Raw genomic sequence first — 13,997 nt, forward strand, 5'->3', positions numbered from 1 at the left:
ATGGTGGCGCCCAGGTTGTTCGGCAACAGGAGGCTTTGGGACAGCTCGGCGTCCTTCTTCTTTCTCCTCCAGCTCCTTCTCTCGGCGGTCGAGGCAAAGCAAGAGTCCGTCACGGCCGACTTCGACGTCAGGCCCGGCGGTATGGTACACTCGTATTCACAAAACCTGGTGAGAGCGAGCGAGTGCGAGCGAAACAGGGTAGAAGGAATAGGTGGCGCCTCCTGATTGGTTGGGTTGAGTCTTTGCGCCCGAAAAGATAGTTTCTGATTGGTCCACGGGAGGGGTGGGTCTTTTGTGTGGTCCTGTGATTGGCCGCTAGGAGCCGAAGGTGGGGAGGAGACGGAGCGTCGTTTTGGTATGGCCCGGCCAAGCTTCCGTAGAAAGTGGCTAAATGCAGAACTTTAGTGCCCCAGATTTACCCCGGGTAAAAGCGGGGTAGAGCCCCTGCCACGCTTTTGCTGATGCGATGGCAGCACTTGCCGTTGACTCCATTTAGCCTGCGTCCTAAATTTTTAATAATTAAATTTTTATTTTTTTATAATTATGTGGCTACCCCTTTAAGTTTCTTTCCATAGAATTCCAACATTTCTATTAAAATTTCCTTTTTTTTAATGGCACGAGAGGGAGGTAAATTTGATTTTTTGTAGGCTTTGCACCTTGCATTGCATTCCTACCTCCCCCCCCCCTTATTGCTGAAGTTTTTTTTTAATGTTAAATCAAGTATACAGGTAGCCCTTGACTTACGACCACAATTTCTGTTGCTAAAGGAGACATTAGTTAAGTGAGTTTTGCCCCATTTTACGACCTTGCTTGCTACAGTTGTTCAGTGAATCAGCACAGTTGTTAATAACATGGTTCTGAAGTGTGGAAAAAAGGTCATGTCATTTTTTTCCAGTGCCGTTGCAACTTCAGCCGGTCACTAAACAAACGGTTATAGGTCGAGGACTACCTGTCAATGTTTTAAAAAGTTAAGGATCTTAACTCCCAGTGATTACCAGGTAGTCCTCAACTTACAACCACAACTGAGCCCAACATTTCTGTGGTTAAGCGAGTTCAAGTGAGTTTTTGCCCCATTTTACGACCTTTCCCGCCGCAGTTAAGTGAGCCCATTGAGTAGGTTGTCTGAATTCAGCTGAGGAGGAAACTCTTGTCGATCCCTTCTTTGATGTTGGGTGCCGCCAAATGCGGCAGGATAGGTTGCAGACTCACTAACCGTGTTTGTTTTGAATATTTCTGAGGGCCTTTTTGCATTAAAAAAAACTGAGGTGACATGGTATATCTGGGAATGGCTGTGCAATATGGGAATTGGATTATTATTAGTAACAATATCATTTATAAAATACATAGGACATATCAATGTTCACTACAGTTAGGGTAGCTTACAGCAAGTTATTGATTGCAGGGGTAGGCAACTTTGGCTCTTTTATGACTTGTGGACTTCAACTCCCAGAATTCCTGAGCCAGCATGGGGGAAACTTTGGCCCCTTTATGACTCGTGGACTTCAACTCCCAGAATTCCTGAGCCAGCCTGGCTCAGCTTGGAAGCCTCTCCCTTTCCCCTCGGCATGGCTGGCTCAGGAATTCTGGGAGTTGAAGTCCACAAGTCATACAGTAAAAGAGCCAAGGTTGCCTACCCCTGGTTTAGTGGCTAAGGCGTCAGGCTAGAAACTGGAAGACTGAATTATAGTCCTTAGCTATAAAAGTTAGCTAGTTGACTTTGGGCCCTATCACTAGGAGACTGAATTTCAGTCCTTCCTTGGCTAGGAAAGCTGGCTAGGTGACTTTGTGCCCAATCACCAGGAGACTGAATTCTAGTCCTTAGCCAGGAAAGCTGGCTAGGTGATTATGGGCCCAATCACCAGGAGGCTGTGAATTCTAGTCCTTAACCAGGAAAGCTGGCTAGGTGATTATGGGCCCAATCACCAGGAGGCTGTGAATTCTAGTCCTTAGCCAGGAAAGCTGGCTAGGTGATTATGGGCCCAATCACCAGGAGGCTGTGAATTCTAGTCCTTAGCCAGGAAAGCTGGCTAGGTGACTTTGGGCCCAATGATCAGGAGACTCTGAATTCTAGTCCTTCCTTAGCCACAAAAACCAACTAGGTGACTTTGGGCCCAATCACCAGGAGACTGTGAATTCCAGTCTTTCATTAGTTTGTGATCAGGCAAATGTAAGCAGCTCCGGCCTTTTGCGTTTGAAGCTGGTGAAATTGTCTTTCCTACCATTTCTTCCCTTCTTTTCTTCAGGGAGACGTTGCCTGCAATTTTACCTACGCAGCTCAAGGTGGGACGAACGAGGTGAGGTTTTTTTTTGTTGTTGTTTTTTATCCTCGGATCCATTCTAGATGCTGGACAGACCTCTGCATTTCGTGAAAATGAACTCCTGTACAGCATGCTGGCTTACCCAGGGGGAAGGTCACAGCCCTAGGAGAAATGGAGGAGGAGGAGGAGGAGGAGGAGGAGGAGGAGGAGGAGGAGGAGGAGGAGGACGACGACAACACCTGGGCACTCACTGAGCTTGGCTGCTTTCTTGCAGACGTTTCATTACCTGACTAGGTAACATCATCAGTGATAGAAGGGAGTAGGGTTTGTGGAGTGGAGGGGAAGGAGGAGGAGGACTGTAGGGTCGTTGGTGCTCTCTGAACTCGCTTGATGTCTTGCAGACATTTCATGACCCAGCTAGGTAACATCATCAGTGCTAGAAGGGAGTGGAGTTTGTACAGAAAAGGAAGGAAGGAAGGAAGGAAGGAAGGAAGGAAGGAAGGAAGGAAGGAAGGAAGGAAGGAAGGAAGGAAGGAAGGAAGGAAGGAAGGAAGGAGAGTCTTGGTGCTCTCTGAGTTGGTGGTTTTCTTGCAGACTTTTCATGACCCAACTAGGTAACATCATCAGTGCTAGAAGGGAGTGGAGTTTGTAGAGAAGAGGAAGAAGGAAAGGAAGGAGGGAGGGAAGGAAGGAAGGAAGGAAGGAAGGAAGGAAGGAAGGAAGGAAGGAAGGAAGGAAGGAGAGTCTTTCCTCCTCCTGTTTGCAGACTTGTCTCCCTTTTAGCACTGATGACGTTATCTAGTTGGGTCATGAGACGCCTGCAAGAAAACCACGAAGCTCGGAGAGCACCAAGACGCTCCTTCCTTCCTTCCTTCCTTCCTTCCTTCCTTCCTTCCTTCCTTCCTTCCTTCCTTCCTTCCTTCCTTCCTTCCTTCCTTCCTTCCTCCCTCCCTCCCTCCCTCCCTCCCTCCCTCCCTCCCTCTTCCTCTTCTCTACAAACTCCACTCCCTTCTAGCACTGATGATGTTACCTAGTTGGATCGTGAAACATCTGCAACAAAACCACCAAGCTCAGAGAGCACCAAGGACCCCACAGTCATCGTTGTCATTGTCGTCGTCCTCCTCCTCTCCACAAAGCCCTCTCCCTTCCAACCCTGATGACGTTAGCTAGTTGGGTCATGAGACGCCTGTAAGAAAACCACCCAGCTTAGGGAGCACCAAGGACCCCACAGTTCAACCCTGTGCTACAAATAGTCTCTTTGGTTGGACTCTCATTCTGGTGGGGGGGGTTGTTTCTGGTTAGGCTCCAGCCAAAGTTGGGGGGGGGTTTGTCACGCGTGCCATCGGATTCTTTGGGGTGTGCTTTCCTGCCGAGAAATTCTTTCCCAGCGTGCTTTGCCTGCCTTACTCTTGACCCAGGGAGCCCAAAGCTGTCGACTTATCCGTAGTAGGCAAATATGCAGAAGTGTTCACTGTTTACTGACATTTGCCCTTCTCTCTGTTTTCAGCAATGGGAAATGATCATTGGGGTCAGCGACGACAAGACGCTGTTTTCCTGTTCAATCTGGAGGTATGTTTTGCTTTTTTCCCCCTGCTATGGGTAGAAGGTGTCACAGTTCCGACAGATGAAACTCCTCAAAAGAACTTCGAGGCATTGCTTACCTTAAAGAATCTTTTATTCGAGTAGCATAATATTGGCACTGCACAATCGAAGCCAAAAACTGAACTCCCCTCCCCTGGGCCACATAGTATCAAAGGACAATTCCCTCCTCCAATTAACAGTCATAAATCACATTCCCCAATTAGCTTGAAGTGTGGGCTTCCTCTCCAGTTCTCCATCCCACCAATTCCTTATCAGTTCTGGTTACAATATCCTTGTTCCTTTTTTTCTTTTTTGTCTAGACCAGTGTTTCTCAACCTTGACAATTTTAAGGCATGTGGACTTCAACTCCCAGAATTCCACAGCCAGCATTGCTGGCTGTGGAATTCTGGGAGTTGAAGTCCACATGCCTTAAAATTGTCAAGGTTGAGAAACACTGGTCTAGATTTTATTAGTTTTTAAAGGTTAGGGATAAGGTGGGGTCAGGATTAGGGTTGGGGTTTGGGTTAGGGTTGGGGTTTTTCCAAATAACATTTTCAATATTTAGCAAACAGCGTAATGTCGGGGTTCATGTGCTTAACAAACAATAATAGATAACAGTTAATTATCATAAACAATATGTTAATTCATCACTTAACAGCCTTCTTTTTACTAAGATAAGATAAGATAACCTTTATTGTCATTTTTTTTACTGTGGGCACAACGGCACGCATCAAAAAATGAAATTTAGTTGCCCGCTCTCAAAGTGAAACATACATGACGCACACCTAAACATACTATGAACAACATATATATAGACATACACCCCTATATATACGTAGCAAATAAATATTAAACGCTGTCCATCTTGAATATATAATGGAAGGAGGAAGCTTGAGAGTTCACAAGGTTAATGCTGTATGGAATGAAACTCTGGCTGAATCTGGATGTTCTGCTTTGGATACCACAGGTAGTCCTTGACTTACAACAGTTTGCTTAGTGACTGTTTGAAGTGACAATGGCACTGAAAAAAGTGCCCCCCTCCCAAGGCACAGCCGAGCAAGACACCTGCCTGCGGTGCTCTTCCTCCTGTCCGAGGTTTTCATTGTTGTGAGGCATTTCATTGTTGTGAGGATTGGCAGCAGGGGGGGTTGGTTTTTATTCTGCCCCCCCCCCCCCCGTCTGCTGGGTGGTTGCAGCAGGTTTTGGTCACTTCACATGACCCTGGGACACTGTGACCGTGGTATATAAAGTGCCGTAAAGCACTGTGAAGTGGTATATAAGTCTATTGCTATTGCCCTTCCTTCCTTCCTTCCTTCCTTCCTTCCTTCCTTCCTTCCTTCCTTCCTTCCTTCCTTCCAATGCAGTATTGCAGGCTGATTCTGCCGACTGCCAGCAGTTCAATCCTGACCAGCTCACGGTTGATTCAGCTTTCCATCCTTCCGAGGTCGGTAAAATGAGGACCCAGATAGGCTGACTCTGTAAATTGCTGTAAAAGCACCCTGAAGCGGTCTATAAGTCTAATTGCTATTCTATATTAACCTATACGGTTCATTTAGTAACCGTTCAAAATTGGAATTACAGTTACAAAATGACACGCGACTTAACGACCGTTTTTACACGTACGACTGTTGCAGCCGTCCCCTATGGTCACATGATCAAAATTCAGACGTTTGGCAACTGACTCACATTTATGACGGTTTCAGTGTCCCGGGATCCCCCCCCCCTTTTTTTATTAAAAGTTTTAAAAAAATTTTACAGTATATAATCCCCATCCCTCCCACCCTTCCCCCCCCCACTTCCCAGAGCTGATTACAGGGTTGCAAATAAGCAATCATAATCTAACTAACATTACCCAACTCTACTAACAATCAAATCCATAACATACTTTAACTCCTTTTCAAAGTAAATATTAACAAATTAAAAATAATAATATAATTAAACAGTAATACTAAAAATAATGTAAATTCAACCATATTAAACTATTAAAAATAATCTAAAATTTACTCATAAGCTAAATAATACTTTTTAGTCTCATATTTATTCTGGATATAATCTACCGGGATCCCCTTTTTGTGACCTTTTGACAAGCAAAGTCAATGGAGAAGCTAACTGTCTCACTTAGCAACGGAAACTTGAGGCTCAGTTGTGGTCGTAAGCCGAGGACTGCCCGCATTGTTATTTCTGCTTTTTATTATCTCTTTTAAATTGCTACTTCCCCCTTTTGTTTGTATTATCGTTATTGTTGTTCTCTCTGTTGCTTTGCAAACACACTGAGCGTTTCTGTACCGGAGACAAAATTCCTTGTGGTGTCTAATCCTGTTTGGCCAAATATAAAATATACAATTGAATTCCGTTTCAATTTTGTCTTTTTTTTTTTCTGTCTTTCAGGCCGCAAGGGAAATCTTACCTTTTTTTCACCCAGTTTAAAGCTGAAATGAAAGGAGCAAAAATCAAGTACGCCATGGCCTACGTGAGTCAAACCGGAAGGGGGCTAGGGGAAAAGGTGGTGTCTGTAACCAGGGTTTGTATGCCAGTTTGAATCCAGGGGTTCCTTTCTCATGTTAGTTTATGACAGGGGGTCTTCAAACTTGGCCCTTTTATGACTCGTGGACTACAACTCCCAGAATTCCTCAGCCAGGCACGCTGGCTGAGGAATTCTGGGAGTTGAAGTCCGCAAGTTATGAAGGGGCCATAGTTCCCCCATGCTGGCTGAGGAATTCTGGGGGTTGAAGTCCGCAAGTCATGAAGGGGCCATAGTTCCCCCATGATAACTGAGGAATTCTGGGAGTTGAAATCCGCAAGTCATGAAACGGCCTGTAGTTTCCCCATGCTGGCTGAGGAATTCTGGGAGTTGAAGTCCGCAAGTTATGAAAGGGCCTGTAGATCCCCCATGCTGGCTGAGGAATTCTGGGGGTTGAAGTCCGCAAGTCATGAAGGGGCCATAGTTCCCCCATGAAACTGAGGAATTCTGGGAGTTGAAGTCCACAAGTTATGAAGGGGCCATAGTTCCCCCATGCTGGCTGAGGAATTCTGGGAGTTGAAGTCCGCAAGTTATGAAAGGGCCTGTAGTTCCCCCATGCTGGCTGAGGAATTCTGGGAGTTGAAGTCCGCAAGTCATGAAAGGGCCAAGTTTGAAGACCCCCGGTTTATGAGTTCGCTTACTACAAAAATTCTTGGCCCTTGTTATATTTTCCACCGACCATTAGGAGGCGCCACCGAACCAGCTCCATCCTTATATTGGGACCGATAAGGTGTACACATACTTAGTACAGGTGATCCACCACTTATGGCCACAACAGAGCCCCAAATTTACATTGTTAAGTGAGTCTGGCCCCTTTTTACAACTTGTCCCGCCACGTTTCTTAAGCGGATCGCTGCAGTTGTTAAATCAGTAACACTGTGGTTGTTCAACAAACTTGGCTTCCCCCATTGACTTTGCCTGTCAGAAAGGTCGCCATAGGGGGATCACGTGACCCCCCGGGGACGCTGCGACCGTCGTAAATATGAACCAGTTGCCAAGCGTCTGAATTTTGATCACGTGACCGCCAGGGGTGCTGCAACGGTCGTAAGTGTGCCGTTACAATTTCGGACTGTTGCAAGTCAAGGATTACCTGTAGATAAAAATTATGCAATATAAGGACAACGCTGTGGACAATAGAAAATAGCATATTAAAAAAAAGAGCGATTAAACCCCCCCGATAGGGAAGGGTCCAGAGGCTTCTGCTAGGAGGCCCAGACAGAACTACGGTAACAGCGATAGACAGAACTAACAGAGAAGAGCAACAAAGATGATCAGGGAACTGGAGACTAAAACACATAAAGGACGCTGGAATTGTTGCTAGAATTGGATATGTCTAGTTTAATGAAGAGAAGGACGAGGGGGGACATGATAGCAGTCTTCCAATATCTCAGGGGCTGCCCCAAAGAAGAGGGAGTCAAGCACTTCTCCAAAGTACCTGAAGGCAGGACAAGAAGCAAAGGATGGAGACTAATCAAGGAGAGAAGCAACCTAGAACTAAGGAGAAACTTCCTGACAGTGAGAACAATTAACCAGTGGAACCACCTGCCTCCAGAAGCGGTGAATGCTCCAACACTGGAAGTTTTTAAGAAGAAACTGGACAGCCATTTGTCTGAAATGGTATAGGGCAGGGGTAGACAACCTTGGCTCTTTTATGACTCGTGGACTTCAACTCTCAGAATTCCTGAGCCAGCCACGCTGAGGGGAAAGGGAGAGGTTTCCAAGCTCAACCATGCTGGCTCAGGAATTCTGGGAGTTGAAGTCTACGAGTCATCAAAGAACCAAAGTTGCCTGCCCCTGGCCTAGGCCTAGGCCACTTTATGACTCGTGGACTTCAACTTCCAGAATCCCTGAGCCAGCATGGCTCAGCTTGGAAACCTCTCCCTTTCCCCTCAGCATGGCTGGCTGAGGAATTCTGGGACTTGAAGTCCACCAGTCATAAAAGAGCCGAGGTTGCCTACCCCTGCTCTGGGCCCACCTCCCTCTTATCCCAGGGATAGGCCATTACAATAGCGGGTGGGGTCGAGCCCTTTGGACATTCCTGTTGATGGGTTTTCTGTCTTTTAGTCCGCGGCTGGCGTCGGTGGCCAGGAAGACGTCCCATTAAAAGAGGAGGAATTCTTGGTCACGGAACAGACAGGTGAGTTTGTTTTATTCATTTATTTGTAACCTTCAGATAGCCGCCCGTCTTTCCACCAGCTCTAGGCGGCTCCCAATCAAAAACGTAGAAGAGAAAGAAAATCATATTAAAAGTATAAAAACCAAGGGATTAAAAGTTTTGTTAGCTTGTTAGCAGTCAAGACCCAGATAAGCAGAGTGTCACGGTTCCGACAGATGAAACTCTTCCAAAGAACTTGGGGGCATTGTTTACCTTCAAGAATCTTTTATTCGGGTAGCATAATATCGGCACTGCATAATCGAAGCCAAAAACTGAATTCCCCTCCCCTGGGCACATAGTATCAAAGCACTTCCTTCCTCTAATTAACAGTCATAAATCACATTCCCCAATTAGCTTGAAGGGGGGGCAACCACCAAGGACCCCCCACAGCTCAGATTGCGTAGACTTATTCACTGTAGTTAGAGCTAGCGGCTTTTTAATTATTTTTTTTTTTAAAAAAAATAATAATTCTTCTCCGTTGGCCAAACCATTGGTTTGATTTTTTTTCCAATTCAGCTAGAGTAGGCCCCAAGGCCAAAATTCCTGAAAAATCTTCCCTCTTTTGTTGTTGAAAATTTTTTATTTTTAAACATACAATCATTTATAAAAATACAATTAAATTTTAAAATAGAAACCCCCCCCCTTTCTCTCCCACCCCCAACCCCCCTCCCTTCACTTCCCAGAGCAGAATACAGGGTTAATAATAATAAAAAAAAATATAATAATTAAGAAAAAAGAAAAAAAAGAGGAAAAAAAATCATAACTAACCTTTAACTCCATAACCTATAAAACAATTCTCTATAATATTTAATATTCATTCATAAAATAAATGAAACTTTTTAATTCCATATTTTTTCTGAATATAATCTATCCACCTTCCCCATACAGTAATATATCTTTCTTGTGTATGATCCTTTAAATAAGCAGAAATTTTTGCCATTTCTGCAAAACTAGATACTTTAAATATCCATTCTTCTAAAGTAGGCAAAGAATCTTTCTTCCAATATAAACCTACTAGTAAACTTGCTGCAGTTAATAAATTCAACATCAAAGTAGTTTCTTTTTCATTTAAGTCAACAAAAATACCAAGTAAAAATAGTTGAGGAGTAAACTTTCTCTTTTTTCTAAAAATCTTTTGAATGTTCCACCAAATCATAATCCAAAAAGCCTTTACTTTTTTACAATTCCACCAAATATGAAAGTATGTCGCATCATTATTGCCACATCTCCAACAATTGGGCTGTATATTGGAATACATGCAAGATAATTTTTTAGGATCTAAGTGCCATCTATAGAATATTTTATAAAAATTTTCTCTCAAATTTTGAGCTTGTGTAAATTTAACATTAAATCAAATGTTAAATGAAAAATCTTCCCTCTTCATCTCCCGTTGCGGTTGACTTTTGCTCGCCGGTCTCGGCAGCCCGCCTGCCAACCGGCGGTCCCACCACCTCGGAGTCCCACCTGCCTACCCTCTTCTTCCTCTTTCCAGTGTCTCACCGGGAGGGCAAATTCCACTCTCAACTCGCCAAGTTGATGATCGTGGCCGAAAAATCCCACGATGAACTGTGAGCCCGTCTCCCTCGTGGCCCTGGAGAAGAAATCCAGTGGGATCTCGTCTGTTCCTGGTGGGAGAGTCTCCCTTCCCGGATCCTGAGGCCCACCTGAGCACCGCTTTAGAAGAACACCTTGGGGGAAGAAACGGGAGCCACACGTGAGACCCCTTGGACTCGATAGCTCCTTCCACGCTGTTCTTCCGTGGCACCGGGGGAGTTCCGGGCTGCGCGAGAAGCGAGCCAGGGACGTGATTACTGCGTCTCGGATCCGGTGCTGCAAAAACTGAATTGCAAAGGATCTGACTGCATTCCCTCGGAGCAGGATTTAGCCAAAAAAAAAGACATGTGGAAAGTCGATCCCTCTGCAGGTATTAGTGTGTGCGTGCGTGCAAGTGCGCATAATCCCCTCCACAAAGTTTCTTTCACTGCCCGCAATCTCTTCCCCATGTATCAGTCGAACGATTATCCCAAAATGAGTCACCCCGTGGATAAGGAGCAACCGTATGAATAAAACCATGTTTATATCCTCAAATCCAGCTGGTTTCCGCCTGCCTTTCTGCCTCAGTTTCCCTTAACAAAAGAGGAGGCGATATCGGTAGACCACAATTCAGCCCCAAATTTCTGCGGCAAAGCGAGATCTTTGCTAAAGTGAGTTTTGCCCCATTTTACGTCCTGTCTTGCCGATGTCGTTAAGTGAATCGCTGCAGTTGTTAGTCGCATGGCCGTTAAGTGAATCTGGCTCGTCAGAGGTCGAAAAGGGATCGCGTGACTCCTGGGACGTTGCAGCCGTCATAAATACAAGTCAGTTGCCAAGCGTCTGAATTTGGACCACGTGACCACGGAGAGGCTGCAGCGGTCGTAAGTGTGAAAAACGGTGGTAAGTCGCTTTTTTTCAGGACCGTCATAACTTGGAACGGTCATTAAACGAGCTGTGGAGGGATAGCACACTGCAGCCCAGAGGTTGGAGACCTCTAGATCAGTGGTTCTCCACCTGTGGGCCGGGACCCCATTTGGGGTCGAACGACCATTTCACGGGGGTCGCCAAACAACGCAGTCCACCATTTTTTCCCCCCTTTTCCTTAGCTGTGCTACTCCCTTTTATTCTATTGGCTTTTGAAAGCCAATAGAATAGACTCTCTTGAATAGAGTCTAATTCTATTGGCTTTCCAAAGCCAATAGGAATTGTCCAGGCTGTCTCTGCCCTGCTGAGCCCGCCAAAAGTCCCATTCTGCAAACAGTACTGCACTAGTTGAGTAGTTCTTGACTTACGACCGGTTGAGTAGTCCTCGACTTACAACCAGTTGGGGGTCGCGGCATTAAAAAGGTTGAGAACCACTGCCCTAGATCTAAAATTTATTCAATTCAGTTGCACAAGCCTTCACAATTGCCCAACCTGGAACCACACATTGCGTGAAGCTAAAACACTGTCCAGTTTATGGATTCAGGCTGGCAACATGAACTTGCAGCACCGCACGCTTAATGGGGCGGCTAACAGGAGCATCATCCCGTGTGGAGAGGAACAAAAGTCAGCGGGTGGAGTTTGATCCCGTAATTGCAGCTGTCACCTTGACGTTTTGACATACCAACCCGAGCACCCCCGCGAATGCTAATTCCCTCCTTTAAATTTAAATTAGACTTAATTGCGCCCCAGATTGAACTGACTCCATCCACTGTTGTGAGAAGAGCTAAACCCGGGTTATTTAGTCCTCCCTAGAAAAAGCTGGTGTGAAGGGGAAGAGAATGGCTGAAAAAAAAAAAGATCCATTTCTCCATAGCAGAGTTGGCATGCTGGCTGGGGAACTCTGGGAGTTGAAGTCCACCTATCTTAAAGCATGCTGGATGGGGAATTGTGGGAGTCGAAGTCCACTCATCTTGAAGCATGCTGGCTGGGGAACTCTGGGAATTGAAGTCCACCATCTTAAAGCATGCTGGATGGGGGATTCTGGGAGTTGAAGTCCACCCATCTTGAAGCATGCTGGCTGGGGAATTGTGGGAGTTGACGTCCACCCATCTTGAAGCATGCTGGCTGGGGAATTGTGGGAGTTGACGTCCACCCATCTTGAAGCATGCTGGCTGGGGAATTGTGGGAGTTGACGTCCACCCATCTTGAAGCATGCTGGCTGGGGGATTCTGGGAGTTGAAGTCCACCCATCTTGAAGCATGCTGGCTGGGGGGTTCTGGGAGTCGAAGTCCACCCATCTTGAAGCATGCTGGCTGGGGGATTCTGGGAGTTGTCACCCACCCAATTTATATTAGTTTATCAAAATATAAAATACAAAAAGAAAATGGAAAATAATAGAAAAGGAGGGAAGGTGAAGGTAAAAAGGAAAAGAAAAACATTGATCTCTGACTTTTTGGCGCAGTAGAATAAAGTTCAGATAGTCCTTGACTTACAACACTTCATTTAGTGTCCATTCAAAGTGACATCACTGAAAAAAGTTACTTATGACCATTTTTCACCCTTACGACCGTTGCAGAATCCCCATAGTCATGTGTTTGACATTCGGATGCTTGACAACCGACTCATATTTACGACGGTGGCAGCGTCCTGGGGTCACACGATCCCCTTTTTTGCGCCCTTCCGACAAGCAACGGGGGAAGCCCGATTCACTTAACAACGGCGTTACTCATTTAACAGCTGCAGGGATTCACTTAACAAACGCGGTAAGAAAAGTCACAAAATGGCGAGAAAAATCACTTCGCAAACGTCTCACTTCGCAATGTCAATTTTGGGCTCAGTTGCGGTCGTAAGTCGGGGACCACCTATCATAATACGCCAGCTCACCTTTTTGCTTTTATGCAATAATTTATACTAGCCATTTCTGTAACAACAAACCTATCTAATGTGCAAAACTCAGAATCAAATTTCATTTTTTTCCCCACCCCAAGCACAAAGTCCACCAGCGGTTTCCCAGTGGAAACAACATTGTTTTTCTTTTTCTTAATCCAAGCCACCGATTTCAGCGGTGTTCCTAGCTTAACAACCCCAGTGATTCACTTCACAATGATGGCGAGAGAGGTCGTAAAACGGGGCAAACCCCACTTAACGACTGCCTCGCTTAGCAACGATGGTGCTCACGAGTCGAGGGCCACCTGTGTCTTCCCTTTGAAGAATCTTCTGTGTTAAGACGCGACTCCTACTCCAGTATTTGTTTTGTCTTACGCAACTCTTGAGTAGCAGGCCTGGAAGACCGCACAAAGGGGGAACAACCCACACCTGTCAACATCGCAGCAAAACACTTCCTGCCCTTGTGTGCTTTCAATGACGCCAGCCACCCTGGCTTGGTTTCCCGGACCGCATCGTGAATAATAAACCCTTTCCAGAGGTTGACAAACGAGTCGGACAACTCTGCAGCCGAGCGTCCCTCCCTGTCCGGGTTTCCGCCTCTGGCTTGGCAGAGTCCCTCACCTGCAGTGTGGTTGTGGTTCATCACAAGGGTTGTGACACCAGCTGGGCCGCCATCTGCGCCTTCCCATGAAGGCCTTCGGCAGCTAGGGACACAAAAAAGCTGGAATTCCTGCAGCTGATTCCCTGCAGGATTGCATCTTTTCTGTGTTTAAACCGGAAGACAAAATACAGATGTGCTAGAATACCAGCGCCTAAGAGATGTGGACTTCAACTCCCAGAATCCCCCAGCCAGCAGGGGAGAATTCTGGGAGTTGAAGTCCACCTGTCTTGCCACTTGCCAAGCTTGTGAGTTATCTACTCCCCTAGGCCAGTATTCCTGAAAGCGTGATCCCCAGGAGTCCAACTGGGTTGCAAATTCACTTAACAACCGTGATTCACTTAATGACTGCTGTAAAAAAGGTCATAAAATCCGGTCTGACACATGACCAGCCCGTTTTATGACCATCAGGTGTTACAACCATGATGGGGAAAGCTTCATTCTGGGAGTTGACATTGCGAAGATTGGGAAACACTGCTC

At 45.9% G+C, this 13,997-nt stretch overlaps 1 protein-coding gene across 1 annotated transcript; it reads left to right on the top strand.

Moving 5' to 3' along the window:
- Positions 1-10,603, top strand: MYDGF (myeloid derived growth factor). Its single transcript, XM_039326983.1, has 6 exons — positions 1-168; positions 2,244-2,294; positions 3,766-3,827; positions 6,228-6,309; positions 8,425-8,497; positions 10,008-10,603. The coding sequence occupies exons 1-6, from the start codon at positions 1-3 to the stop codon at positions 10,085-10,087; spliced, it is 516 nt and encodes a 171-aa protein (XP_039182917.1). The 3' UTR covers positions 10,088-10,603.
- The last annotated feature ends 3,394 nt before the right edge of the window (positions 10,604-13,997 follow it).

This window comes from Crotalus tigris, unplaced genomic scaffold, assembly GCF_016545835.1.
Source record: "Crotalus tigris isolate CLP2741 ecotype Arizona unplaced genomic scaffold, ASM1654583v1 scf7180000024348.693503, whole genome shotgun sequence".
Lineage (NCBI taxonomy): Eukaryota > Metazoa > Chordata > Lepidosauria > Squamata > Viperidae > Crotalus > Crotalus tigris.